Source organism: Ruditapes philippinarum, unplaced genomic scaffold, assembly GCF_026571515.1.
Source record: "Ruditapes philippinarum isolate M1 unplaced genomic scaffold, ASM2657151v2 ctg1206_1_1_1_1, whole genome shotgun sequence".
NCBI classification, from domain to species: domain Eukaryota; kingdom Metazoa; phylum Mollusca; class Bivalvia; order Venerida; family Veneridae; genus Ruditapes; species Ruditapes philippinarum.
The window spans coordinates 124,081-151,551 of NW_026858413.1; the positions used below are offsets into that span (position 1 = coordinate 124,081).

Here is a 27,471-nt window from a genome sequence, read left to right on the forward strand (position 1 = left end):
AAAAGCCCTTGGGTAAAAATTGGCCCGGGGGTGGGGGGGCCTATATACAGGTGAGCGACCTCAGGGCCATCATGGCCCTCTTGTTTTAAAGACTGGTGATTGTAGAATTCTATTATTAGGGTCTTGTGCTTTTCAAAGGGGGAAATTTCATTTTTACTTTTATATAGAATTGCAAGATTAGTTCTTATATTTTTATGCCACCGCAGCATCTGCGATGCGGTGGCATATAGCGATTCACCTGTGTGTGTGTGTGTTTGTGTGTGTGTTTGTGTGTGTGTTATATAGATTATATAGTGAACTTAAAAAATCTTCTTGTGAAAAACCACTAGTCCAATTTCAACCAAACTTGGCAGGATTGTTCCTTGGGTGAAGGGCTTCCAAAGTTGTTCAAAGAATTTCATTCCATATAGAAATCTGGTTGCCATGGCAACCAAAAGGAATTATAAGAATAAATTAAAAAAATCTTCTTGTAAAGACCCAAAAGGCCTAGAGCTTAGATATTTTGCATAAGGCATTGTCTAGTAGACCTCTAACAAGATTGTTCAAATTATAGCCCTGGGGTCAAAATTGGTGCCGCCCCGGGGGGGTCATTGATTTTCATTATGTACATATAGTAAAAACTTAAAATACCTTCTTGTAAAAACCCAAAAGGCCTAGAGCTTAGATATTTTGCATAAGGCATCATCTGGTAGACCCTTACCAAGATTGTTCAAATTATAGCCCTTGGGTCAAAATCGGCCCCGCCCCGGGGTCATTGATTTTCGCTATATGTACATATAGTAAAAACTTAAAACACCTTCTTGTAAAGACCCAAAAGGTCTAGAGCTTAGATATTTTGCATAAGGCATTGTCTGGTAGACCTCTACCCAGATTGTGTAATTATAGCCCTGGGGTCAAAATCAGCCATGCCCCAGGGGTCATTGGTTTTCCTTATATGTATATAGTAAAAACTTAAAAAAAATTCTTCTAGCAATTGACAAATGCTACAGGTTAGATATTTTGCATGAAACATTGTGTTGTAAACCTCTAGCAAGATTGTTCAAACTATAGTCCTGGGGTCAAAATTGCCCCCGCCCTGGGGGTCATTGATTACAATATATACATATAGTAAAAAATAAAAAAATCTTATTGTCTGAAGGTACAAGGCTTAGAGCTTTAATATTTGTTAAATAATATCATCTAAAGGTACTCTACCAAAGTTGTTCAAATGTTGCCTCTTGTCTTCTCTAAATTTACAAAGGATAGAGTTAAGATATTTTGCATGAAACATTGTGTAGTGGACCTCTAGCAAGATTGTTCAAATTATAGCCCTGGGGTCAAAATTGGTTCCGCCCCGGGGGTCATTGATTTTCATTATGTACATATAGTGAAAAAAAAAATTTTGTCTGAAGGTTCAAGGCATAGAGCTTTGATGTTTGATATATAATATCATCTATAGGTCCTCTACCAAAGTTGTTCAAATGTCAAAAATTGGCCCTGCCCGGGGGCAGTGATTCTCATTATGTTCACGTAGTAAAAACAGAAAATAAAACAAATGTTTTCTGAATGGGAGAAAGCTATAGCTTAGATACAATGTATTTGACTTGAAATGTTGTTTGGTGGACCTGTATCAAGATTGTTATTAAACCCTTGGGTCAAAATTATGCCTTGCCCAAGAGGACAGTGACCTACTTTCTTGTCCTTTGATGTACAGCAATGACATTTTGACCATGTGCACAGTTTTAGTTGTAAAATTGAACTTTGACCTAGATTTTGATGATGTGACCTACTTTCTTGTCCTTTGATGTACAGCTATGAAATTTGAAACATGCGGTGGCATAGCATTTTTCTCAAATGCAATCTTGTTATAATATGTAATTTGTTTTCTGCTGTATGATATATATTGAATGGACATTTGTTTTACAGACGCTTAACATTTATATGCTCTGGGTTTAAAATATTGAATTTGTGTTATGAGCAGGGAGTGCGAGTTATTTTATAATTTTATATAGTTATTTTATATATGCAAATTATCTACCAAATGTATTGTTTGGGGGGGGGAGATGGGGGGGTTATATATGCAAATTATCTACCAAATATTGTGTGTGTGTGGGGGGGGGGGGGCAATTGTCCACCATTTTAAACTAATGAAATAACTTAAGTTTACTATCTCCAGTTTGAAAATTAATTTTGAAGCAAAAAAAAAGGCTGACTTATAGATTTGTTAAATGTTTCTAATATGGTATGAAATTTACATACATATTAGTAAGCCATATGATTTAACAAAGTAACAAATATTTGCTTGAATGACATAATTAACTTTAAAAGAGTTTAATAAATTTGCTATCTTGGAACACCAAAATTGTGGTAACAAATTTGGAAATTAAAAGTAATTGTTTTGCAATTTATTTCTAGAAAGAGAAAAAAGGAATAAAATCTTCAGGGATTGTACAGTAATGCACTTTGTAACAAAAACACTGTGAAAATATTATCACCATTTCAGATTATAAATGCAGCTGACAGTAAATTGAATATTTGTTAGTGATGGAAATCAATACTAACCTATTTTGTAAAGATAGAATCTAAAGATCAGAAATGATATATGATTATAGAATATGATAGTGATTATAGAATTTACAGATGATATAAATGCTGGCATTTTAACTGTGTCTGACCTTAGCCATTATTTGTTGTTATGCCTCGCCCATAAAATGGCCAGGGCATAAAGTGTTAACCTATGGATATGTTATATAGAATGCGTAGGTCAAGTTTAAATTTGGTCTTGAATCGATGATTTTTGGCAGAATTATGCCCCTTTCACATTAAAATAAAAATGAAATTTACAGTTTCTGTTCATTATCACCCCAACAGTATTACACATTCAACACTTATTTGATATAATGGATTTGCAAAGGAATGTGCAGGTCAAATTCAAATTTGGTTATAGTTCAATGATTTTGGGCAGTGTAATGCCCTTTTTACTTTAAAATTAATTAAAACATTTCTGTTTCGATGATTTTTGGCGGAGTAATGCCCCATGAACTTTGAAACAAAAATCAGTTTCCAGTCCTTATCTCCCAAACAATTGTACATATTCAAATTAAATTTTAACATATGGATATGTTATAAGAATACACTGGTCAAGTTTCATTTTGGTCATGTTTTAATGATAGCTGACAGAGTTATCTGTCTTGAACTTTGAAAAAAAATTCAGAATTTTTAAGTTTCTGTTCATTATCTTCCCTATGGTTATACATATTCAACTCAAATTTGACATATAGATACATCTTAGGAATAAGCAGTTCAAGTTGGATTTTGTCATGGTTCAATCATTTTGGACAAAGTTATCTCTCTTGAATGTTGGAAAAAATTTGAATTTTCAGTTTCAGTACTCATACTTTTGTGGAAATATTATGTATTAAGTCATTTTTGGCTACAAATATGCCATATATGCAATTTAAAAAGGTGAACACTGAATAGTTTCAGTGCTTGAACTTTGCATAAAAATGATTTGTTTTAATATTGAATAGTTTTAAGGACTTTGAACTTAAAATAAAAAAAAAGTTTGTGCAAACAAATTTGGAACTAAATATTTTAACATCTGAAAGTTTGGCTGCATGCAGGGGCATCTGTGGCATGACGACACATTTCTAGTTATTATGCCTCCTTCAAAGAAGAGGGGTATAATGTTTTGCAAATGTCGGTCTGTCGGTCTGTCTATCTGTCCGTCGGTAGACCGCATAGTTTCTGTTGATTATCTTGAAAACTATTTATCACAAAGTCTCATATTTTACATATTATTGATCATCACTAGTAGATGACCCCTTTTGTATTTTGGGGTCATTAGGTCAAAGGTAAAGGTCACAGAGGCCTTAAATGTCAGACTGGTTTCAGCTCATTAGCTTGGTTACTATTCATCAAAAAGTCTTCATATTTTACATATTGAGTGGTTATATTTAGTAGATAACCCTTATTGATTTTGGGGTCACTAGGTCAAAGGTCAAGGTCACAGGGGCCATAAATGTTAAAATGCTTTATGTTATTATCTTGGTTACTATTCATCACAAAGTCTTCTTATTTCACACATTGATTGGTCATAACTAGTAGGTAACTGCTATTGATTTAGGGTCACCAGGTCAAAGGTCAAGGTCATAGGGTCCTTGAACGGTAATATGATTTCCGCTCATTATCTTGACAGCTGATTATCACCATATTTCAGATATTGATTGATCTAGTAGATGACCCCTATTGCTTTCTGGTCACTAGTTCAAATGTCAAGTTCACAGGGACCTTAAATGTCAGAATGGTTTCCACTTATTATTTTGTAAACTATTTATCACAAAGTCTTCATACTTCACATACTGATTAGTCATAATTAGTTAGTGCTCCTATTGATTTTGGGGTCAAAGGTCATGGTCACAGGGTCCTTGAATGGTAGTATGGTTTATGCTCATTATATTGAAAGCCATTTATCACAAAGTCTTCATATTTCTAATATTGATTGGTCATAACTATTAGATGACCCCTATTAATTTTGGGTCACTTAGTTCAAAGATTTAAGGTCACAGGGTCTCAAATGTCAGAATGGTTTCCGTTCATTATCTTGAAAACTATCAAAAGTCATTCATTATTTTTTATTTTTTCCATAACTGAACACTTCCATGTACCCATTTATGGCAAGTTTCTATAACAAAATAAACTATAATGTGAGTCAAGGGCTAGAAGAGGGGCATAAGTGTCATACGACATTTCTTGTTTTATTATGCCCCCACTTCAAAGAAGACTGGGTATATTGCTTTGCATTTGTCGGTCCGTAGACCAAATGGTTTCCAAGTGATAACTAGAGAACCCTTAGGCCTAGGAACTTTAAACTTGATATGGTGATTGGTCATGGCCAGTAGATGACCCGTGTTGATTTTGGGGTCAAGGGTTTAAAGGTCAAGGTTACATTGACCTTGTAAGTAAAAACCTTTTCCGATCAATAACTAAAGAACGCTTAAGCCTAGGAACTTCCAACTTGGTATGGTGATTGGTCATGACCAGCAGATGACCCCTATTGGTTTCAGGGTCAAGGGGTCAAAGGTCAAAGTCACATTGACATTGTAGGTAAAAAAGGTTCTGATCACTAACTAAAGAACCCTTAGGCCTAGGAACTTCAAACTTGGTATGATGATTTGCCATGACCAGCAGATGACCCCTATTGATTTTGGGGTCAAGGGGTCAAAGGTCAAGGTCACATTGACCTTGGTCAAGGTCACATTGACCTTGTGGATAAAAATGGTTTCCGATCAATAACTAAAGAACGCTTAGGCCTAGGAACTTCAAACTTGGTATGGTGATCAGTCATGACCAGCAGATGACCCCTATTGATTTTGGGGTCAAAGGTAAATGTCACATTGACCTTGTAGGTAAAAACGGTTGTTGATCAATAACTAAAGAACGCTTAGGCCTAGGAACTTCAAACTTAGTATGGTGATTGGTCATGACCCCTATTGATTTTGGGGTCAAGGGGTCAAAGGTCAAGGTCTCATTGGCCTTGAAGGTAAAAACGGTTTCCGATCAATAACTAAAGAATGCTTAGGCCTAGGACCTTAAACTTGGTATGGTGATTGGTCATGACCAGCTGATGACCCCTATTGATTTTGGGGTCAAGGGATCAAAGATCAAGATCACATTGACCTTGTAGGTAAAAAGGGTTTCCGATCAATAACTAAAGAACGCTTAGGCCTCGGAACTTCAAACTTTGTATGATGATTGGTCATGATCAGTAGATGACCCCTATTGATTTTGGGATCAAGGGGTCAATGTCATATTGACCTTGTACTTAATGACAGTTTCTGACCAATAACTCAACATCTCAAGTTGCCTTGGATGATATTTTTATATTAAACTAAAAATGCTTTTCGTATACACATTTGAAGGTCTTATGTAATATAACAACTTGGCTGTCATTAATGAGGCCAACATGATTCATAAAATTTATGCATATATTATTTGGTAAGATTTGTAATAACTTAAATTGATGCACACAACCTATGGGGTCACAATAATTATTACCTTGTGACTAGTCATGACCAGTAGATACTAGATAACCCTTATTAATTTTTTGTTCACTGGGTCAGAAGTCATGTATAATAACCTGATCACATGACTAATTGGCTGCCCATAGGGGGCATACATGTTTTACAAACATATCTTGTTTTTTTTAGAGTGTGCAGTTTATAACAAATATTTATTTTAGTTTCATTGTAATGAAAGGTTTAAAAAAAGTTTTGTCCCAGAAACTACTCACGGTACTTGTGTCATGTGAGGAAACATGGTTGTGATGGTAAAATAGCACTCAAACCCACTGATCCCTTATTTTAGAGGAAGCCAAATTCACCTTCTTGTGGATAAGATAGCTTATACTGTAGGTACATATATTCTACATTTAATCTGAGAGCCAATAAGTGCATGCTGATGACTGTTCAAAACTCAAGAAACCAAATTTCTCTGTAGTAATATGCCTATTTTCTAAATACTTGTAAATTGGAACTTAAACCAGCTTAATATAGTTTGTATTTATTTGAGTTCTAAATATAGTATTAAACTGAGTTCTAAATATAGTTAAAAACTATTTGCTTATTGATATTTTACATGTTTAAAGGTATAATATTAGACTTAATTTATACTTTAAATATATATCTAGGATATAAAGGTTATTAAGATTATTTATAAACCTAAACACACACCTATTAAATCATTATCAATATATATATACTGTCATGTAATTGTTTATGTTGATAACCATGAATTGCATTGTCAAAATATGACAAATTGTTTTTGTTTGATTTAAATGATCATAGTCGTATGACATTATTGGAATCCCATTACATGTATTTTACTATTCGCTGAAAATATAGAATAAGGATAGGTGAAAAATAAGGATTAGGTGATAATATAAAATAAGGAAATATTATATGTAATAATATTCACAGTGTATTATGTCTGAAATAACCATCTTGTTATAAGCTCGACTTAAAAAACCAACAGCTCTAGGTATTGTTACAGTCATGTCAGCATTGCCAGTGCCACCCACAAACTTGAACCTTGATCATATCAGAAAAAGTTCTTGGCCACAACAACCCTTGGGACAAAACCTTTTAGTAGTCCTGACTAACCTAGACCCTCATCCATTAACCTTTTCCCTTATTTAAGCGTGTTTCAACGGCTCCCCCCCCCCTTTTTAGAGGTCTCAAACAGTGAAAAAATGTCCTACTTAGGCCCCAATTACTGTTTTTCATTTGAGAAATGTTGTTAATAAATTTGACAACTTTTTGAACTTATCACTCAAAAAAAAGAACTTTGGAGTCTTTAATGTGACTAGTGGATATATAATAGAATAGTGGTGGTTCTAAGTAACTCAGTTGATGTTTGTGTGTGAAATAATGCACAAAGAAGACCAGTCCTGAAGCTATAATATATGACCTCTTCTGTGTAATTTATGCCATGTAAACCAACAGCCACAAAAACAGCCAATAACTAAAGAAACTTAAAAAAATCTGCTTTCTGCATTAGTGAATTATTATAATTATCTACCCTGTATCATGTGACTATTTTAACAATTGATGTTAAATGTGTAGGGTCCTGGTCCAGTTTTATAATTATATACATAAATAATTATGCAAAGATCCCTCACATGTCTAATTCAAATTATAAGATTAGTGGATACAAGAACACATGTCCATGTTTGTGAGTAAGTCTATTGTTATTCAAATTAAAGATTATATAATTATTTTATACATACATGTATTATTTTACTATATAAGCTATATAACATGTTTGTCTTGTTGTAAATTGAGAAAATATATTTTTTGTGTCTTGATCAATGTTTCTAGGAATGTTTAATCTAAAACTCTGATATATTCTAGCTGTAACCTGTCTGTCTTTTAATGTAGAAATTATGTTTCTGATAGAACCTATGGTAAAGCTCTGTTTCACATGGAAATCTGTAGAGGATATGTTGTATTTATAGTTATAAATGTTATAGCCCTAGAAAACAAAATACCGTAATAATTCTATTTAGCGCCCGGGCTTTTATAAGAATCATAGACTTTTATAAAGTTGGGGATGGGCGTTAATTGGAGACGCATCTTCATAAGACAAACTAATTTTCTAAGCAAGGCTTTATAAATCCACTCGCCCCTCATAACGAATCCGAAGATAGAGCGGATGTTGATTTATAATTGCAGACAACGCTAAAGTCGATTTCGGTATCGTAACGTACCACTGCTAAAGTCTGTTCTTTTCCGCACTTTAATACTGTGCATGTAGAGTCCAGTTTCCGAGCACGGGAATAAAAAATGAGCCTCACGCATTTTTACTACAAAAATATTATGATTTTTCAGAACGAAATATTTATGTAAGGTTACCAATTAACTCTGTAATCTGGGATGTTCTATACAATTCAAAAAGTCAATGGAATATTTTGATTCCGATCATTATGCATTTTTTACCCGCCAATATAATTGTTAAAAAAAAGTAAGAATAGTTCTGACCGATTTTACTGACACAAGCATATATGTTCCTAAAGGGATGGATGCGGAATTTTGATATAAAAAGACAATCGTCTATAGTTCAAAATAATTTTAATCAGAACTAATCTCCCATGTTGGGGCCCAATACATTGAACCACGCACGTTGACCTTGCTGACATAATGAAATAGGCGCGTGAGTTTTAGCATCTCGGAATGGTTATTTTTTATATATGTATATATATCTTATACACAAAACACATTGAATTATGGCAACACCTATGCTTGTGTCTATAAAATCTGTTATTAAGGGATATCACGTTTACAAATATACATGCCCAGTCGGAACTATACTTCAGTGTAATTTGGAACCAGAAAATGAACATAGTGATAGCGCAATTATCGTAAAAAATAATGGATCTCTTGTTGGACATATACCGGAGGGATTATGTCAGCCTCTTACAAAATTATTCAAAGATGGACTTATTGTAGAAATCTGTGCCGAAATACTTGGAGAACCGCGTTCGTCATCAAAAGGAACTTTTGTAAAAGGTGGTGGCATTGAAATACCGTGTACATATAAACTTTACGGAAAAAAAGACAAGAAAAAGGAAGTTCGTTCCTACGTGAAAACGGAAATAAGGAAACTTGAATTTTAAAGGTAAGCTGAATTGTACTCAAATCGGGGGATGGGCGTTTAAAAGGGGCAGTTAATTTTTCAACTTTTGGCTGAAAAATGGCCGTTTTTTGTCCAATATATGGGCGGGTGGGCGTCTATTAGAGGATTGGCGCTAAATAGAATTATTACGGTACTAATTTTTTTCATTAAAATGGAAAGGCAGGTCAATACATGTTGTTTACCATCAGACTAGTTGAGAACCTATTTGGTTGGGTTTTGTAAAGTGGAATTTTGTAAAACATGTTAGAATGTTAAAATGTTGTTAATTATTGAATGAGGACAAATGAAATATTTTTATCTAAAAAAAATTATATGATTATAAAAATGTAACTTTCAACTTTTATTGATGAGATATACCTCAAGTATTAACCATGATCTGTACATGTATTCTAGGTAGATTTATAATATTATAATTATATAGATCTAGTGAAAACTCTAACATTGCATAAATTAACAGGAATTCCTGATATAATTTTAAACTGTACTTCATAAAGTTACACTCATGAACAAGAGGTTAAAAAACTGAGGCAAACTTTATCTGTATTTCAATTTTTTGTTCGTCACGATATTATAATGATCTAAAGATACTTTAATTATATAGATCTATTTATACCATCGACAAATTCAGATAAACATATGAATAAATAAATATATCATATAGTGTTTAATTAAATATGATATTTTATGACGAATCTGTTCTATTAGTTACATTAGAATATAAATGTATAATAAATATAATGTTGGAGGCAAGATTATAGTAGTGGATATTTTTGTTATAGATTCATTATGAAGTGCATGTACAGGTGAATGACCACATGTGTACAGGTCAAACATAAATATGAAATCAATAATTTTACAGTCATTCTCTGGTCAAATTTGTAATGTTACACAGTATAACATATTATATGCGAATTCTCAGGAATTCACACTGTATAACTATTGTACAAATGCTACATGATTTAAGCAGCTGGCATTACTTTTCTGTTTTTGCAACAATATAACAGAGGTAGGATTACTGGAGGTATTTTGTAATAATTGAGTTCAGTATTGTTTAGTCATTTAATTTGCTGTTTACTTTCATGCAGACATGAGGTATGTAGTACATTATTAGAGAATTGTGTAATGTTACTGTGTTTTATTCTTGATGAATGACATATATTTGTGTCTTAACAATTAAAGTAGTAGGAGTTAATAACTTACTGACATATAATAGTGATTTATAACCAGATGTCATGATATTGTAAGCTAGAATTCACAATAAAATTTTGTTCAATCTAAACTTTGAAAATGTGCAACTCAGGTGAGTCAATGTTTAAATCAAAGCATTATTATCTTGTTTTATATTAGCCATGTTCATATGTTTTTGTTTTTTGTTTTGTTTTATTTTTCATATGTCAAAGAGTTATTGACCAGTAGCTGAAGGTCATTGATTCTCATTTAATCATAGAGTCCACACTCAGTGGATGGTGCTAATAATACTGGTGCTGATCTGGAAAACATTTACATATGACCTTCACAGTGTTAATGTAACTTAAGTAAACACAAAAGTTATACATAAATATTTGTATAATAATCAAATTTTATTTAAATTTTTTGATTATTTGGACTTAGTTGTAATGTGTTTATGGTGAATATTTAACTATAGTTACTATTTTGAAACATTTTGACTACACATTATTAACCTATAGCTCTTCAGCGCTTTTTATGTAAAATTCTTCCAAGTATAATTTCCAATAACCGTAAATTATACCATACCCAGACTATGGTATAATTTTCAGTTTTTAAGATCGAACGAGTAAGTGTTTCTGGGCGGAGCTATAGGTTAAAACAGATACACCATTGGTGCGTTGACGATTTCTGGGTTTGGGTAAATTATACCATAATCACGTGACCTTTCTTATGCAACCTCACTTGACTTCGTCTCGTGAGGTTACGGCATAAGAAAGGTCACGTGGTTATGGTATAATTTACGCAAACCCAGAAATCGTCAACACAGCAATGGTATATCTATTACTTATGACATAGCTTTATGTTTTATACATGAAAGTTTAAAATATTCAGTGTGTGAAACATAATCATGGATTATTTGGTAGACATCAAATGTCAAACAGCTGATAACATAATACATGTTAAAGGTATATAAGGTATTATATAACAAGCTGCTATAAAATCAACATGCTAACTGTGGACACTTTAATAATTTTGGTTGCAGTTGTATATTAAGTGAAAGCTTAAAAGATTAATACTCAAATTGTGTACTTTTGTGGAAATGTATGTACCCATTATTTTGGCTACAAATATGCAACATGCAATTTACAAAAGGTTAACACTGAATAGTTTCAGTGCCTTGAACTTTGTTTAAAAATGGTTTGCGTTAACATAGTTTTAAAGCTGCATGCCTCCAGTCTCATGACCCAAAATATTTCAAGAAAATTTAATTTAACTTGGAAAAACCATACTAAAACTTTTGTAATATTTATCACCATATTTCTACTGCATTACTTATGCAGTAGGGGCTATAAATTTATGCATATTTTAAGGAAAACAATCATCTCATAAGTGCTGAACTCGTAATTAAAGCCAATTAATCCATAGTATTTTATAGTAAACATTAATATGTAGAATATGAACTTTGATACCTTAACACTTTTTAATGTTATTACCACTAAATGTATATACAGTGATTTTTGGATTTAGGAAAAACTGTATTGTAATAATAGCCCCGGGAATTCGGAAAATGTTTAGCCCCTGGGGACGTTTAATAGAAATTTTACGTTATAGGGAATTATGTTTGTTGAAAGGTATCGATTTGATTTAAACGTCAAACTGTAAATAAAGCACGCAGTGAGAGTAACTGCATTGTCCATATGAAATATAATTCTACCTTAATTTTTCATATATGAATAATAAAAGAAGATCTGTAACAACCTATAAATGAGCCTGTCATGACAAAACCAACATAATGGGTTTGCGACCAGCATCATGATTCCAGTCTGATCAGGATCCATGCTGTTCGCTATCAGTTTCTCTACTTGTAATAGAATTGGTAAGCGAACAGCATGGATCCTGATCAGACTGCGCAGATGCGCAGGCTGATCAGGATCCATGCTGTTCGCTATCAGTTTCTCTACTTGTAATAGAATTGGTAAGCGAACAGCATGGATCCTGATCAGACTGTGCGGATGCGCTGGCTGGTCTGGATCCATGCTGGTCGCAAACCCATTATGTTGGTTTTGTTGTGACATGGCTCAAATATAATATTGATGTTTTAATTGTACAGAAGTTACACAAAGATTTATAAGCAAGGACAAGTTGTTTACATTGCACTACCTTACTATTGTAGATTTGTTGTACTTTTACACCAGGTATAAATGATTATACACAGTTTACTCAGTGCATCATAGCATAAGTTACAAAAGAAGAGATTTCTATCAATTTTGTATGATTAAGTTTCATTTCTGTGATCATTTAAGAAATGTCAGTCATATGCTTTAAGAAAACTAAAGTTTAGAATTTGGGACATAAGTGTGTGAGCTATTTAAATCATGAAATGTACCAACTTTTGTTATTTTGTTTTTTCTTCTCAAAATTATGATATTTTGTTTTATTTTTTCCAGGTTTTACATCATAAAAGTTAAAGATGAGGGTTGAAGCAGTTGTAGCTACTGTAGTTATATTTATAAGTTGGAATTTAATCCAGGTCTGTTATGCAAATTTGGATAGGGAAAGTAGAACTTTTGTGGTGACCCTGGATAATGGACAAAATATAACGTGTAAGTTATGCCCGCCAGGTTATCATTTGGTAGCTAATTGTACAACAGATGGAGGGGATTCACAATGTCGGGCTTGTGATGAGGGATTTTTCAGTCATATTTATAATCATTGGATAAAATGTGCCAAGTGTGGAAAAGAATGTGATTCCCGGGAATATGTAACTACAAGTTGTACCACTAAAACTAACATCTCCTGTAAATGTCAGGACGGCTTTTACAGGGAACCTGGTCAATATGGAGTATGTAGAAAGATGGCTGCTTGCCCCCCTGGAAAAGGTGTAATAGCTCAAGGTACTAGTTTTATAATAAATAGCTGATATTTTCTTCAACAGTGTAACCTGTCAGAAGAGGTCAGCAAGGAGACTGAGTTAAAATGACAGTTAAGAAGGTTGACCTGACTTATAATGTCTGAGTTATGTTACATATCATATCCATAAAGAACATGACCATACTTGTATTTTTATGCCCCCCAAGGAAGGCATAATATAATCCCACCATCCGTCTATCCCACTTCATTGGTGTCCAGACTGTAACTGTGTCATACATTGAGGGATTTTAAAATAACTTGGCACAAATGTCAACCACATCAAGACGATGTGTTGCGTCCAAGAACCATGTCCCTACCTCAAAGGTCAAGGTCACACTAACATTTTGAAGTTTCACATTATCACAATTAGAATAAATAAGTACACACAATCGTGTCCGGGCTGTAACTTTGTCATGCATGGAAGGATTTTAAAATTACTTTGCATATGTCTACAATATCAAGACAATGTGTCGCCTCCAATAATCATGTCCCAACCCCAAAGGTCAAGGTCACATTACCATTTTGAAGTTGACTTCATCACATTTAGAGTTTATAGATACACACATTCGTGTCCAGGCTGTAACTTATGCATGGAAGGATTTTAAAATAACTAGGCATAAATGTCTACCATATCAAGAAGACATGTCAGGACAAGGACCAATGTCCCTAACTTCAAGGTCAGGGTCACACTTATAGTTTGAAGGTACATTCTCTCGAAAACACATGCATGTCCGGACTGTAACTTGGCACAAATGTCTACCACATCAAGACAATGTGTCGCGACTTGAAGGCTCATGTCGGTCTGTCCGTGTGTCTCAACTTAAACAAACAATCATGTCCAGACTGTAATTTTGTCATGCATTGAGGGATTTGAAATAATTTGGCACAAAATGTCTATCTCATAACAACATTTTGTTGTGTCCAGGAACCACTTCTATTCTAGAAATGTCAAGGTCACACTTATATTTTGAAGGTCCATGCTATCACAATTAGAGCTTACAGGTACAATGATACAAAGAACAATATTCAGCAATTCAGTTAGTTTCATTCTCTTGTCTTTTCATAATACCTGCATGCTTAAAGATATACTATGCTCATCTTTTGGTAAATTTTTTTTTATCTTAGAAATGTATTGAATTCCATGAAATTCTTACTGAATTTATTTAATTTGAATAATATAAAGAATGAAATATGTATGGGAAGCTGCATTCCCTATTACAAGTCAAGTGAAGTTGGTCTTTTCTTAAAAAAAAAATGGCCAGTTTTTTTTAGTGACACGTATATATTCATATTGTGACCACCTATAGTGTGTCCAGTTCAAAACACAACATATCTACTTTAAATGAAGTCGAAACATGTTTATTTTATACATGAAAAGGGACTGTGTAACAATTATTAATATTTTAAAAATCAAATTTGAGCATAGTATATCTTTAAGAAACCTTTTTGGGGTCATTCCTCACTTGGCATTATGTTATGATGTAATTGTAAATATTTGAGTGTTTTATATTATAATGAGCTAGAAGCAGGGCATTTTTTGTCAAAATTGTAAAGGGGATAGGCCTGTTCATTTTGTGAAAAAAAGTGCGATGTGTCATAAAATTCGTGACATTTTGAAAACGGAAACAGTTGATATTAATTTCTGACCTGTGTTAAATCTGCTTCAAGTCAGTACATTAACTTGGTTAACATGCACAAAAACATTTATATTGATTAAAACTATTTTGTGTTATTGCAATTGGAGTGAATCAAGTTTTACTGGAAGGTAAACAATGTATTTCGAAGATAAAGTCCCTATATTTTGTGAAATCTCTTTTGAAATTGTGAATTTTTTTCTTCCACGTGAAAAAAAAGTGCAATTTTGAATTGTGAAGGGGCCTTATATCGGCCCCCTGTTATAGAAGGAGAAAAAGCCCTGAGAAGTCCCTACATTGTGCCTGTCAACAATTTTTCGTGAACCATCCTACATTGGATATGCAATAATTTTGTTCTCTATAAATGTACTTGCCAACAGATTAACAAAAAAAAATGTTAACACTTCATAATTAATTTTATACTGATCAATGTTATGCAAAATCATGCAAGGCCACTTTTCAAGGCCCATAACTCTGAAACTGTGACATGGATATTGCAGACAGATATTTTTGTTCGAGTTTTGCTTTAAAATAGATGTTAACCCTCAATTGGCAAATGTGGGTTTTTACAAGCTAAACATCTGATGCAGACTATCTTGTACTGTAATCTAAGCTTTATATTGCACTACCTGTCACAATAGGTAAGTCAACCTCTAAATTGCACTTTTGAAGTTATAACTGTAAATTAATGTTTGTCCTGGTATAAGCTGGGAAAAAACAAAAATATTTTTAATTCAGGAGGTTCTATTACTGAAGGTATCCAATTGAAACTTAATACATGTCATAAGGATATATTAGTCCAGGCCCCGTGATCACTTAGAAAAGATCAGGATCACGATAATATGATCCTGATGTTTATTTCATTGTTTTATTAGCTCACCAGAACTGAAGGTTCAGGGTGAGCTATATAAGTATATATAATCAAAGGGGGATGTTCCGGCGTCCAGCGTCTCTGAAACTGCTGGGCAGATTTATTTCAAATTTGGTCTGTAGTGACTAGTGACAGTTGCACTTGAATTTGCTCATGTCATTTTAATTGTCCCCTTTAAGGGGTCAACAGAGCTAAAAATAGAAAAACCTTTAAACATCTTCTTCTACAGAACTAATTTATGGATGGATGATCACCAAACTTTGTCTGTAGCATTCTTGGGAAGTCTTTTATCAAGTTTGCTCATATCAATTTTATTGGCCCCTTGTACTGGGCCGCTAAAGCTTAAAATAGAAATACCTTATATTGTCTATTTCTACAGTTTCAATTATTATAGTTTCAACCCAGTGGCAGGCAGCATCCACAATTTTGTCTGGAGCATATCTCCTACACGCATTGAGAAATTTTAATGAAACTTCATAAAAATGTTCATCACTATGAGGAGCTGTGTTTTGCACATGAACCTGGTCTCTAGGTCAAAAGTAGAGGTCACACTAAGTGGTCATTAAAAAAACTCTTGTCCGGAGCAAAACTTCCACATACAGAGAGAATTTCAATATAACTTTGCACAAATGATCACCATAGTGAGGTGAAGTGTTGCGTGCAAAATTTAGTTCCCCGCAACCAAGGTCAAGGTCACACATAGGGGTCAAAGTTCAGATAAAAATATGAAAATGTGTACTCAGACCATTAAGTCATCATTTATGGAGTGATTGAAACACAAATGGTCATTATCATGACTACCAGTGTAAACATGTAATTATACCCCCACAAACGTATATAGGAGTCAGCTTTTCCTTCGGTTGGTTGGTCGGTTGGACCGTCCGTCGGTCAATTCACATCATGGTTTTCGGATGATAACTAGAGTTTGGAATGAGGTATTGTAATTAAACTTGGTATATAGCAACTTTATGTGAAGAATCCAGTTGGTATTGCATTTGGACCCCCTGGGGTCAAGATTACCATTACCGAAAATAAAAAAATGGTTTCTGGACAATAACTAGAGTTAGGAATGAGATATTGTTATCAAACTTGTCGTATATCAAGCTTATATGAAGACCTGGGTTGGTATTGCATTCCGACCCCCTGGGATCTAGGTCAAGGTCACCATTACTAAAAATAGAAAAAACATTGAAAAGTATTGAAACACAAATGGTCATTCACATGACTAACATTGTGAAGCTAAGTATTGTGCACATAATCCAGGTCCTTGCTACCAAAGTCAAGGTCACATTGAGAGGTCAAAGTTTGTGTACAGGGACCATTTAGTCATCATTTATTGATGGATTGTAATACAAAAGAATAACTATCATGTCTACAAGTGTGACACATATAATTTAAGTTGATATTTGCAAGGTCAAGGTCACTAGAGATGATAAGATATCCAGGTATTGTCCGGAAATTATGCCCAGAGTATATCTCCTATATGCATATCTATAATGCCCACATCTCTGACAAAAGCTTTTGTGACGGGCGTCACTATATAATAATTTTGTGACAATGTTGCCCTAGTTTCAAATGTGTATTTATTATTAATTGACTGAGAAATATCAACGATACATCGATATCGCCTCTATCGATGACAGCTCTGTCGACTTGAAACAGGGATATATGATGTAAGGTGATTGTTGATATAGTTTAGACTGTAGTAGACAAATTATGATTAACTACAACATTTCTTAAATAATTTATATAGATTTTACATAATATATCAGTGTTTTATTTATTCAGGAAATGAATCATCAAACACAGTATGTGGAGAATGCCAGCATGGATATTTCTCTGTCAACTTCTCTACAACAGAAGCATGTGAGCAGTGTAGTGAATGCCCTCCAGAAATGAGGAAATATAAACAGTGCCGGCCAGATGCGGATACAGTATGTCGCCCTCCTACTGGTAAAAACATTCAGTTACAATATTATAAATAACAGAAGTTTTTTATATTAAAAGCTAAAAGATATTCGCTTGTGCTTAGGCCATTTATAATCTTTGTCACAAACAAAGTTTAGGTGGTATGTGGGAGTCAGCTTGTTGGCCGATCAATCAGTCTACTTCATGGTTTCTGGAAGATAACTTGAGTTTGGAATGAGGTTTTGTATATAGCAACCTTATGTGAAAACCCAAGTTTGAATCGCTTTTGGACCCCCTGGGGTCAAAGTAACCATTTACTTAAAATTGGACAATAACTGAAGTGAGGAATAAAATATTGTAATCAAACTTGGTATTGAGTAAGCCTATAATTATGAAGACCCTGGATGGGATTGCTTTTGGATCCTCTGGGATCAAGGTTATTGTTACTAAAAACAGAAAAATGGTTTCTAGACAACAACTAGAGTTTGGTCAATGTGATATTATAATCAAACTTCAAGGTCACCATTACTAAAAATAGAAAAATTATTTCTGCACAATACCTAGAATAAGAAATGAAAAATCGTCTGTCCATCTGTCACATTTTCGTGTCCAGTCTATAACTATGTCATTTATCAAAGGAATTTTAAATAACTTGGCACAAATGTTTGTTATAATAAGACGATGTGTTATGCGCAACAACTGGAACCTTACCTCCAAGGTCAAGGTCCCACTAAAATAGTCTGTTACAGGGTATGAAAATGTCATTGGTTGATGATCGATGACTGGACACTAAATATACCCAGTAACAGACCATATCCTGTATTGATTTTGTATTTGTCATTTTGTGGCTTTGAAATAGTGATAAGTATGCAAAATTATTTCTATTGACACAAACATTTCTATATATTTCTTTCATGAATTGATTGTTACTTGCATGTGCTGATTTTGCATTGATCAAAATTTTGCACTGAAAGTCTAGATTCATGTCTCAATCTTTTGAATAAGCACAATTTTGTGATTCATGTTAAACGTCCCTTAGGGATGTTGGTAACTCTGTTACAAATTCTTGTCAAAATTGGTATATAGCAAGCTTATATGAATACTCCAGATTGGTTTGCTTTTAGACCCCTTGGGGTGGAGATCACTAAAATAGAAAAATGGTTTCCAGATGATAATATCAGTTAATGAAAGCACAGAAGGGGCTGAATTTGTTTGGGTCTCAGAATGTTAGAAAGGTGAAGGGTGTGAGATTATAAACCAATTTTTTTTTTATAGTGCCACCAATGCTTTCCAGTGTTTTAACTGTAGTAAATTGGCTATAAGACTAATTGCATCACTGATATTCAATTCAATGTTTATTTGACTTAAACAATTAAAAAAAATGAGTTGCTTTAACTTGGATTTGAACTCCAGACCTCTCGATTCCTAAGTGAGCGTGCAAACCCTTCGGCCGTGGTGAAGTTATATGTTAACGGCCTGAAGAAAATCATATTATTCTATATTAAGGTTTGTAACTCTTATTATTTCGACGCTAAACCTGTTGTTTAACACAGATGTAAATAATCATGGAGCTTACTATAAGCAGTATATCTATAAAAAATAAAACAATATTAGAAATCTTCGACCATTCAGGAACTATTTTGCGTGAAAATTAATGCGCCTGTCATTTGACAATCTTTACTCAGTGATATCCCCTGAATTTTTCGGCTTTGGTGTACATATAAAGGGAAGTAACCGCTTAAAAAAAGCGGACTACTTTCGGCATTTGCAATTAACATCATCAGAGTCTGAAAAATTGTTTTCAGACAATGTTAGGAATGAGATATTATAATCAAATTTAGTATAAAGCAAGCTTATATGAAGACCCTGGAAGGAATTGCAATTAATTGAAATTGGACCCCCTGAATAGATGGAAAATTTTAGGCTTAACTCTGAGCTGCCATCTTTGTTCAAGATGTTTAATATGTTTAATTTGATTATTTAAATTATTTCAGCCTGGAAACCATGATTGTAATTATGATTATCACTGTAATCATGATTTTAACACCTGCATGTTAACTATGCCTCACTTCAAAGAAGTGGAGGTATATTGCTTTACATTTGTCTGTCAGTAGGTCAGTCAGTTGGAAAATTGTTTCTGATCAATAACCAAAGAATGCTTAGGCATAGGAACTTGGTATGGACATTGTTTATGACCAGTAGATGACCTATAATGATTTTTGGGTCAAAGGGGTCACAGGTCAAGGTCACATTGACCTTGTAGGTAAAAAGAGCTTCCGATCAAGTACTTGACAACCAATGGGCTGTTGGCCCTCAAACTTTGTAGGTGAATTGGTCTTGGCAAGTAGATGACCCCTATTGATTTTAGGGTCAATGGGTCAAAGCTCATGGCCACATTGACCTTGAAGGTGACACAGTTTCTGATCAATAACTTGACAACCCATGGGTTGTTGGCCTTCAAACTTTGTAGGTGCATTGGTCATGGCCATTAGATGGCCCCTATTGATTTTGGGGTCAAGAGGTCAAAGGTAAAGGTCATACTGACCTTGTAGGTAAAAACTGTTTCCGATCAATAAATTGACAACCCATAGGCCCTTGGCGCTCAAACTGCATAGTTGCATTATTCTTGGCAATTAGATGACCCTATTGATTTTGGGGTCAAAGGTCAAGATCACATTGACCAATAGTTAAAAACGGTTTCTGATCAATATCTGGACAACTCATGGGCCCTTTACTATCAAACTTCACAGGTGCATTGGTCTTGGCCAGTAGTAGATAACCCCTATTGATTTAAAGGTCAAAAGTCAAAGTAACATTGACATTGTACGCCAAAAAGATATCTGACCAATAACTCAACACAAGTTGCCTTGGTTGATATTTTTATTAAACTAAAAATGCGTTTTGTGTTCACATTTTAAGATAAACTTTATTGATTTTTTAGCTCGACTATACGAAGTATATGGAGAGCTGTCCTACTCGCCCCGGCGTCCGCGTCCAGATTTTAGATTAAAGTTTTGGTGCAGTAAAATATTTTTCACTATAACTTTGTCATTTCTTAAGGTATCAACTTCAAACTTCAAATATATGTTCCTTATCATCAACCACATCTTATGTGACAAGGTTCATAACTCTAGCACCAACATTTTCAGATTTATCTCCCCTTGAACTTAGAATTTTCCTTAAAAAATACTATTTTTTACTGTTACTTCTTTATTTCTTAAGGGATCAACCTCATACTTCAAATATATTTTTCGTTATCATCATCCCCATCTTATGTGACAAGGTTCATAACTCTAGCACCAATATTTTTAGATTTATCTCCCCTTGAACTTAGAATTTTCCTAAAAAAAATACTATTTCTTACTGTTTCTTCTTTATTTCTTAAGGGATCAACCTCATACTTTAAATATATTTACGTTATCATCATTCCCATCTTATGTGACAAGGTTCATAACTCTAGCACCAATATTTTCAGATTTATCTCCCTTTGAACTTAGAATTTTCCATAAAAAATATTATTTTTTACTGTTTCTTATTTATTTCTAAAGGGATCAACTTCATACTTCAAATATATTTTTCGTTATCATCATCTGCATCTTATGTGACAAGGTTCATAACTCTAGCACCAATATTGCAAGAATTATCTCCCCATAAACTTAGATTTTTTTACTAGGAAAATGTTATTTTTTATTATAACTTTTTTTATTTTTAAAGGTATCTACCTCTAACTTCAAATACTTATTCCTTATCATCAATTACATTTTATGTGACAATGTTCATAACTCTTGAAGCAATATTTACAGATTTATCTCTCTTTGAACTTAGGATTTTCTTTAAGAAATATAATAACTTCTTTACTTTTTAAGGTATCTACTTCAAATATATATTTATTATCATTACACAAATGTTGTGTGGCAAGGTCCATAACTCTAGCATGACTATTTCTAGAATTATTCCCCTTGATCTTGGAATTTATTAGTCCCCTACCGGTTTACCGGATGGGACTTTAGGTTTACCCTCCGTCTGTCTGTCCGTCTGTCTGTCCATCTGTCCGTCCGTCTGTCAGTCCGTCCGTCCACAAAACTGGATCCTGCGATAACTTGAAAAGTACTGAAAATATTTTTATGAAACTTGGTATATGGATAGATGGCAGTATGGAGATTATGCACGTCTTTTTATTTTCTTCCTATGTTGAAAATTCTGGTTGCTATGGCAACAAATAGGCTGACAATATGGCAAATTTTACACATAAACTGGATCCAGTGATAACGCAAAAAGTACTGGAAATATTTTTATGAAACTTGACATATGGGTAGATGACAGTCTTGAGATTATGCACGTCTTTTTCTTTTCTTCCTATGTTGAAAATTCTGGTTGCTATGGCAACAAATAGGCTGAAAATATGGCAAATTTTACACATAAACTGGATCCAGTGATAACACAAAAAGTACTGGAAATATTTTTATGAAACTTTACATATGGGTAGATAGCAGTCTTGAGATTATGCATGTCTTATCTGTTCTTCCTATTTTGAAAAAATATCTGTTGCCTTGGCAGCAAATAGGCTTAAAACATGGCAAATATATTGTGATTTGTCAAAAAGAGCTGAAAATTTTTATGAAATTGCATCTTTAATTCAAGAGTTATCTCCTCTTTAAGAATTTTGCTTTTAAAATGTTATATTTTGGTAACAGGGATGTTTCAAATATTAACTTTAGAGTGTCCTTCAGTCCGTCTGTCTGTCTGTTCATAAAAACTGTTTCCTGTGATCACTTTTAAAGAACTTTTCCAACAAATTTACTTAAAATAGAGAAAAATTGAAACATTAGTGAATGGCCAATGGCCCTTCAGAATGTTGATGGGTTTCTAACCGGTAGGGGACTTATGGATTGCTTGCAATACTATGATAATTGCTTGTGTTAACAAATGTTATTTTTTTATTATAACTTAATACATAATTATACATAATTGATTTTTCTTTCATAGTTTTGTCCTCCTTACTGCGTCCAGTATTTTATTAGTCGAGCTTCGCTGTCTCCTGTGACAGCTCTTGTTTGGTTACAAGGTCAAAAGTCAGTCACAATTACTAAGCCACTTGACTAATTGACTGCCGATAGGGGGCATACATGTTTTACAAACATATCTTGTTAATTTTTCCTTCTTTTCAGTGTTTCCTCTTCCTGTTATTAGTGGCATTGGTGTAGGGTTTCTGATCATGATTGGTGTGGTTGTCACCCTCGTCTGCTGTCTATGTTTGAGGAAAGAAAGATGTGCTCATTTACGTAAGGTTCTCTGCAGGTGTTGTTACAGGTAAATTTAATTCTGCCTTGACCTGGTAAAAATATATCAGTGTCTTTTACTTGGTATTGGTACACGTTTAACTTTTGAGGCATGGAGGAGCATGTGACCTGTTTTCGGTACATGTAAGAACATGTGATCTGTAAACCGTACATGATTGGTTAATTGACCTTTTCGAAAAACCTAGCTAATACTGTTTTCCGGTACGTTACAGATTTACCTCTAGGGAATTAGTCCGAATAACACCTAATTAACAACAAAAAACTATTAAGTGAATATTTCTTATTTTCTATTATTATTTTACCGTTTAAGGTGGTAAAACTTGAATGATGTGTTTGAAAATTATCAATGTTTCTTTAATATCTATCTCAAATTGTACAAACAATAAATTGTTTATACTGAAAATCTACAAAATTAAAATATTCGTAGTGGTATCTGCCATACTAAATAGAGATATTTTCTGCGTAAACTTGTGTGTTTACTTTAATTTTTTTGCTCGGAATTATTCAGAAAATGGTGTTTAATCATTTTCTTAACAAGAAATAATTGTTTTATGTTCGACCTTTTCCGGTCTCAGGTCTTCAAATTCGGTCACCAGTTTCCAATGACCTTTTTTTATATTTATCGATTATTGTCAACTATAATCCTGATACAAACGTTTATTTATCCCCGCCAAACAATGTTGAAAATAGTTAAATGAAATATCTTATATCATTAAAAAATGTTCTCCGCAAGAAAACGTTTTACTTGGGCCATCCTTGAAAAAATGTTTGTTTGCAGTAACACGACCGACTCACAAAATTTGCCCCTACTCAAAATTTTTTTTCATGGTCTGGATAAAAAAAAATTTTTTGAATCAGAAAATTATGCCTTGTGCTTTGTTTTCGTTCTTTTAAAGGTTAATGGAAGAAATTAACTGTAGGTCTTATTATACCCCCAAAAACGAGGTTTGGGGGGGTATATAGGAGTCACCCGGTGGTCGGTCGGTCGGGCGGTCGGTCCAGACGTCCGTTGCATTTTCCTTGTCCGGAGCATAACTTGAAAACTAATAGTTGGAATTCAATATAACTACATACAATGGTCAAGCACATTGAGAGGAAGTGCAGTGCACAAGAACCATAACTCTATCATGACTAATTACAGAGTTATTGCCCTTTGTTACTTTTCCTTGTCCTGGGCATAACTTGAAAACTACTGGTTGGAATTCAAAACAACTTCATACAATTGTCAAACACAATAAGGGGAAGTGCAGTGCACAAGAACCATAACTCTATCTAAAGTAATTACAGAGTTATTGCCCTTTGTTGCTTTTCCATTGCTTTTTTTTGTCCGTTGCATTTTCCTTGTCCGGAGCATAACTTGAAGACTAATGGTTGGAATTCAATATAACTACATACAATGGTCAAGCACATTGAGAGGAAGTGCAGTGCGTAAGAAACATAACTCTATCTTGACTAATTACAGAGTTATTGCCCTTTGTTACTTTTCCTTGTCCGTGGCATAACTTGAAAACTACTGGTTGGAATTCAAAACAACTTCATACAATTGTCAAACACAATAATGGAAAGTGCAGTGCACAAGAACCATAACTCTATCTAAAGTAATTACAGAGTTATTGCCCTTTGTTGCTTTTCCATTGCCTTCTTTTTGTTGTCCGGACCATAACTTGAAGACTAATGGTTGGAATTCAATATAACTACATACAATGGTCAAGCACATTGAGAGGAAGTGCAGTGCATAAGAACCATAACTCTATCTAAAGTAATTACAGAGTAATTGCCCTTTATTACTTTTCCATTGCTTTCTTTTGTCCGGAACATAACTTGAAGACTAATTGTTGGAATTCATCATAACTTTATACAATGGTCCAGCACATTGAGAGGAAGTGCAGTGCACAAGAACCATAACTCCATTTTGACTTATTACAGAGTTACTGCCCTTTGTTTCTTTTCCTTGTCCAGAGCATGACTTTAAAACTACTGGTTGGAATTCAAAACAACTTCATACAATGGTCAAGCACAATAAGGGGAAGTGCAGTGCACAAGAACCATAACTCCATCTTGACTAATTACAGAGTTATTGCCCTTTGTTACTTTTCCATTGCTTTCTTTTGTCCGGACCATAACTGGAAAACTTATTGTTGGAATTCATTATAACTTCATACAATGGTCAAGCACATTGAGAGGAAGTGCAGTGCATAAGAACCATAACTCCATCTTGATTAATTACAGAGTTATTGCCCTTTGTTACTTTTCCTTGTCCAGAGCATAACTTGAAAACTACTGTTTGGAATTCAGTACAACTTCATACAGTTGCTAAGGACATTCAAAGGAAGTGCAGTGCACAAGAGCCATAACTCCATTTTGACAAAATACAGAGTTACTGCCCTTTGATACTTTTCCTTGTCCGGAGCATAACTTAAAACGCACTGGTTGGAATCCAAAACAACTTCATACAATGGTCAAGCACAATAAGAGGAAGTGCAGTGCACAAGAACTATAACTCTATCTTCAGTATTTATAGAGTTATTGCCCTTTGTTCTTTTTCTTTGTCTTTCTGGACTTATTACAGAGTAATTCAATTAAACTTCATCAATGGCCAACCACATTGAAAAGAAATGCAACATACATGAACCACAATTATCTTTAATTGCCCACAACCATAACTCTATGTTTCAATTCTTTTACAAGGTATTCTGTTACTAGTAACATCCTCATTTCCGAAGCAGACTTGTGGGGGTATTAATCACATTTAGTGATAGTTCTAGTTAAATTAGAAGTCAGTTATCAATTTATTAATTGTTACCAGATTATCAAAGCATATATTGTCCAGCATTTTGAAATTCCATGTTTATTTGAGAGTACAGTTCAATAAAAAAAAAAATCGACCTACCTACCCACCTTGAAAATTCTGGGTCGGGTTACTGCAAACAAACATTTTTGTAAGGATCGCCTTGTAAATTAATACTTGATTATAAATTAAAACTACTACCATCTGCCCTTTACCTGGCTATGAATAGGTCAAATTGCCATTGCCAGATAATCAACAGGTATATGCATCTCCATGCCATCACTTATACAGTCGACTCAGCATATAATGAACTCATTTGGGACATTTAAATATCATTTGTTATATCCGAAGTTCACTAAAAGTGAAATAGCAACAACTTTCGCTGATTTGTTTGGGTGGGTAAATTTGCTGTGAAAATGCAATACCTGTCACTGATGACTGGTATAATTTATGCGGGGCATTTTATTGAACATTATATTATGAACATGTGTTTGAATAATTACCAGACAGTAATTGAGTGTATACAGATATTTCAATTATAACAGTTTTAACCAAGGAAATGTGCGTGTTATTCGCTGTTTGTGACTTGTAAAAATTGTTTGCTATAGCTGAAAAGTTGTTTTAAGCGATTAAATATTCAGCGGTGATTTAATATAAACTAAAAAAGGAACCGGCCAGGGATTTCAGATTTGGTTTGGTATTAACGATAATTTATAATAAGCGAGTTCGTTATAAGTGGAGTCATTTGTATAAACAGGTACAAACACCAAATTGCTCTTACTTGGTTATAAACAGATCTACACATACAGTAGAACTTGGGTAAGTCAAAGTTGAAGGAACATTAGTAAAAACTTTGACACATTGGAACTTTGACTCATGAATTGGTCTCGATTTAATAAAAAATTTCGTGCCGCCGATATTTACAAAAGGCTTTACAGAAGGAAAGGGCAATAGGGCCCTCTTGTTATTATACCCCACAATACGAAGTTAGGGGGGTAAATAGTAGTCAGCTTGTCTGTTGGTTATTCAGCTGGGCGTTCCACGTCATGGTTTTCAGAGGATAACTAGAGTTTGAAATAAGGTATTGTAATCAAACTTGGTATATAGCAACCTTATGTGGAAACACTATTTGGTTTACATTTTTTGCCCAAATATCCTAGAAATTGGTCAGAAAGGTTGTTTGTTTGATTTCTAGTTCATGTTTGAATATGGGTCATCTGAGGTTTAAAATAAGGTATATATGAAAACCTTATTAACATTTGCACTTTTTCAGGTGTAGATATGACTGCTATGGTATCAGTAAAATATTTGAAAAATATACTAATCAACCTTTACCTTGGTATAAAAAGTTATGTGTCTGGCACTGACTTAATTACCTGTAAACAGGCATTTCTATAAACTATGTATTTTAAGTATTTTATAGGTATCATTATTTACATTAAAGACCTGGTAAGACACATGGTTTGTGTTATATAATATTATTTTCAACGCTTTGTTTCAGACCATACCAGGAATGTACACAGAATGACAGTAAATCAGTACATCAAGATGATGTTCATATTGATATACCTCCAGACATTCTCAGTAACACACATAATGGTAAGACAGAACTTTTAGATAGTTGTTTATCACACGATATCACTTACTTTCCATGTGATTTTATCATAACTTGTTTCTTTTATTTCACTTTTTATAAGATGTAACTTTTGTACTTTAAGC

At 33.8% G+C, this 27,471-nt stretch overlaps 1 protein-coding gene across 6 annotated transcripts in view; it reads left to right on the plus strand.

Annotated features, from left to right (window-relative positions):
- Positions 1–27,471, plus strand: part of LOC132753133 (uncharacterized) — a 59,695-nt gene that overhangs the window by 23,470 nt on the left and 8,754 nt on the right. For 4 of the 6 annotated variants that reach the window (XM_060743573.1, XM_060743569.1, XM_060743572.1 and 1 more), the window contains exons 2-5: positions 12,789–13,235; positions 17,545–17,709; positions 22,833–22,974; positions 27,254–27,351. In XM_060743573.1, coding sequence (XP_060599556.1) covers positions 12,812–13,235; positions 17,545–17,709; positions 22,833–22,974; positions 27,254–27,351 — 829 coding nt within the window. In that variant the 5' untranslated portion in view covers positions 12,789–12,811. Of the gene's footprint in view, positions 1–12,584; positions 12,611–12,788; positions 13,236–17,544; positions 17,710–22,832; positions 22,975–27,253; positions 27,355–27,471 lie in introns of those variants that run through there. The other 2 variants (XM_060743574.1, XM_060743575.1) reach the window with 2 other exon arrangements.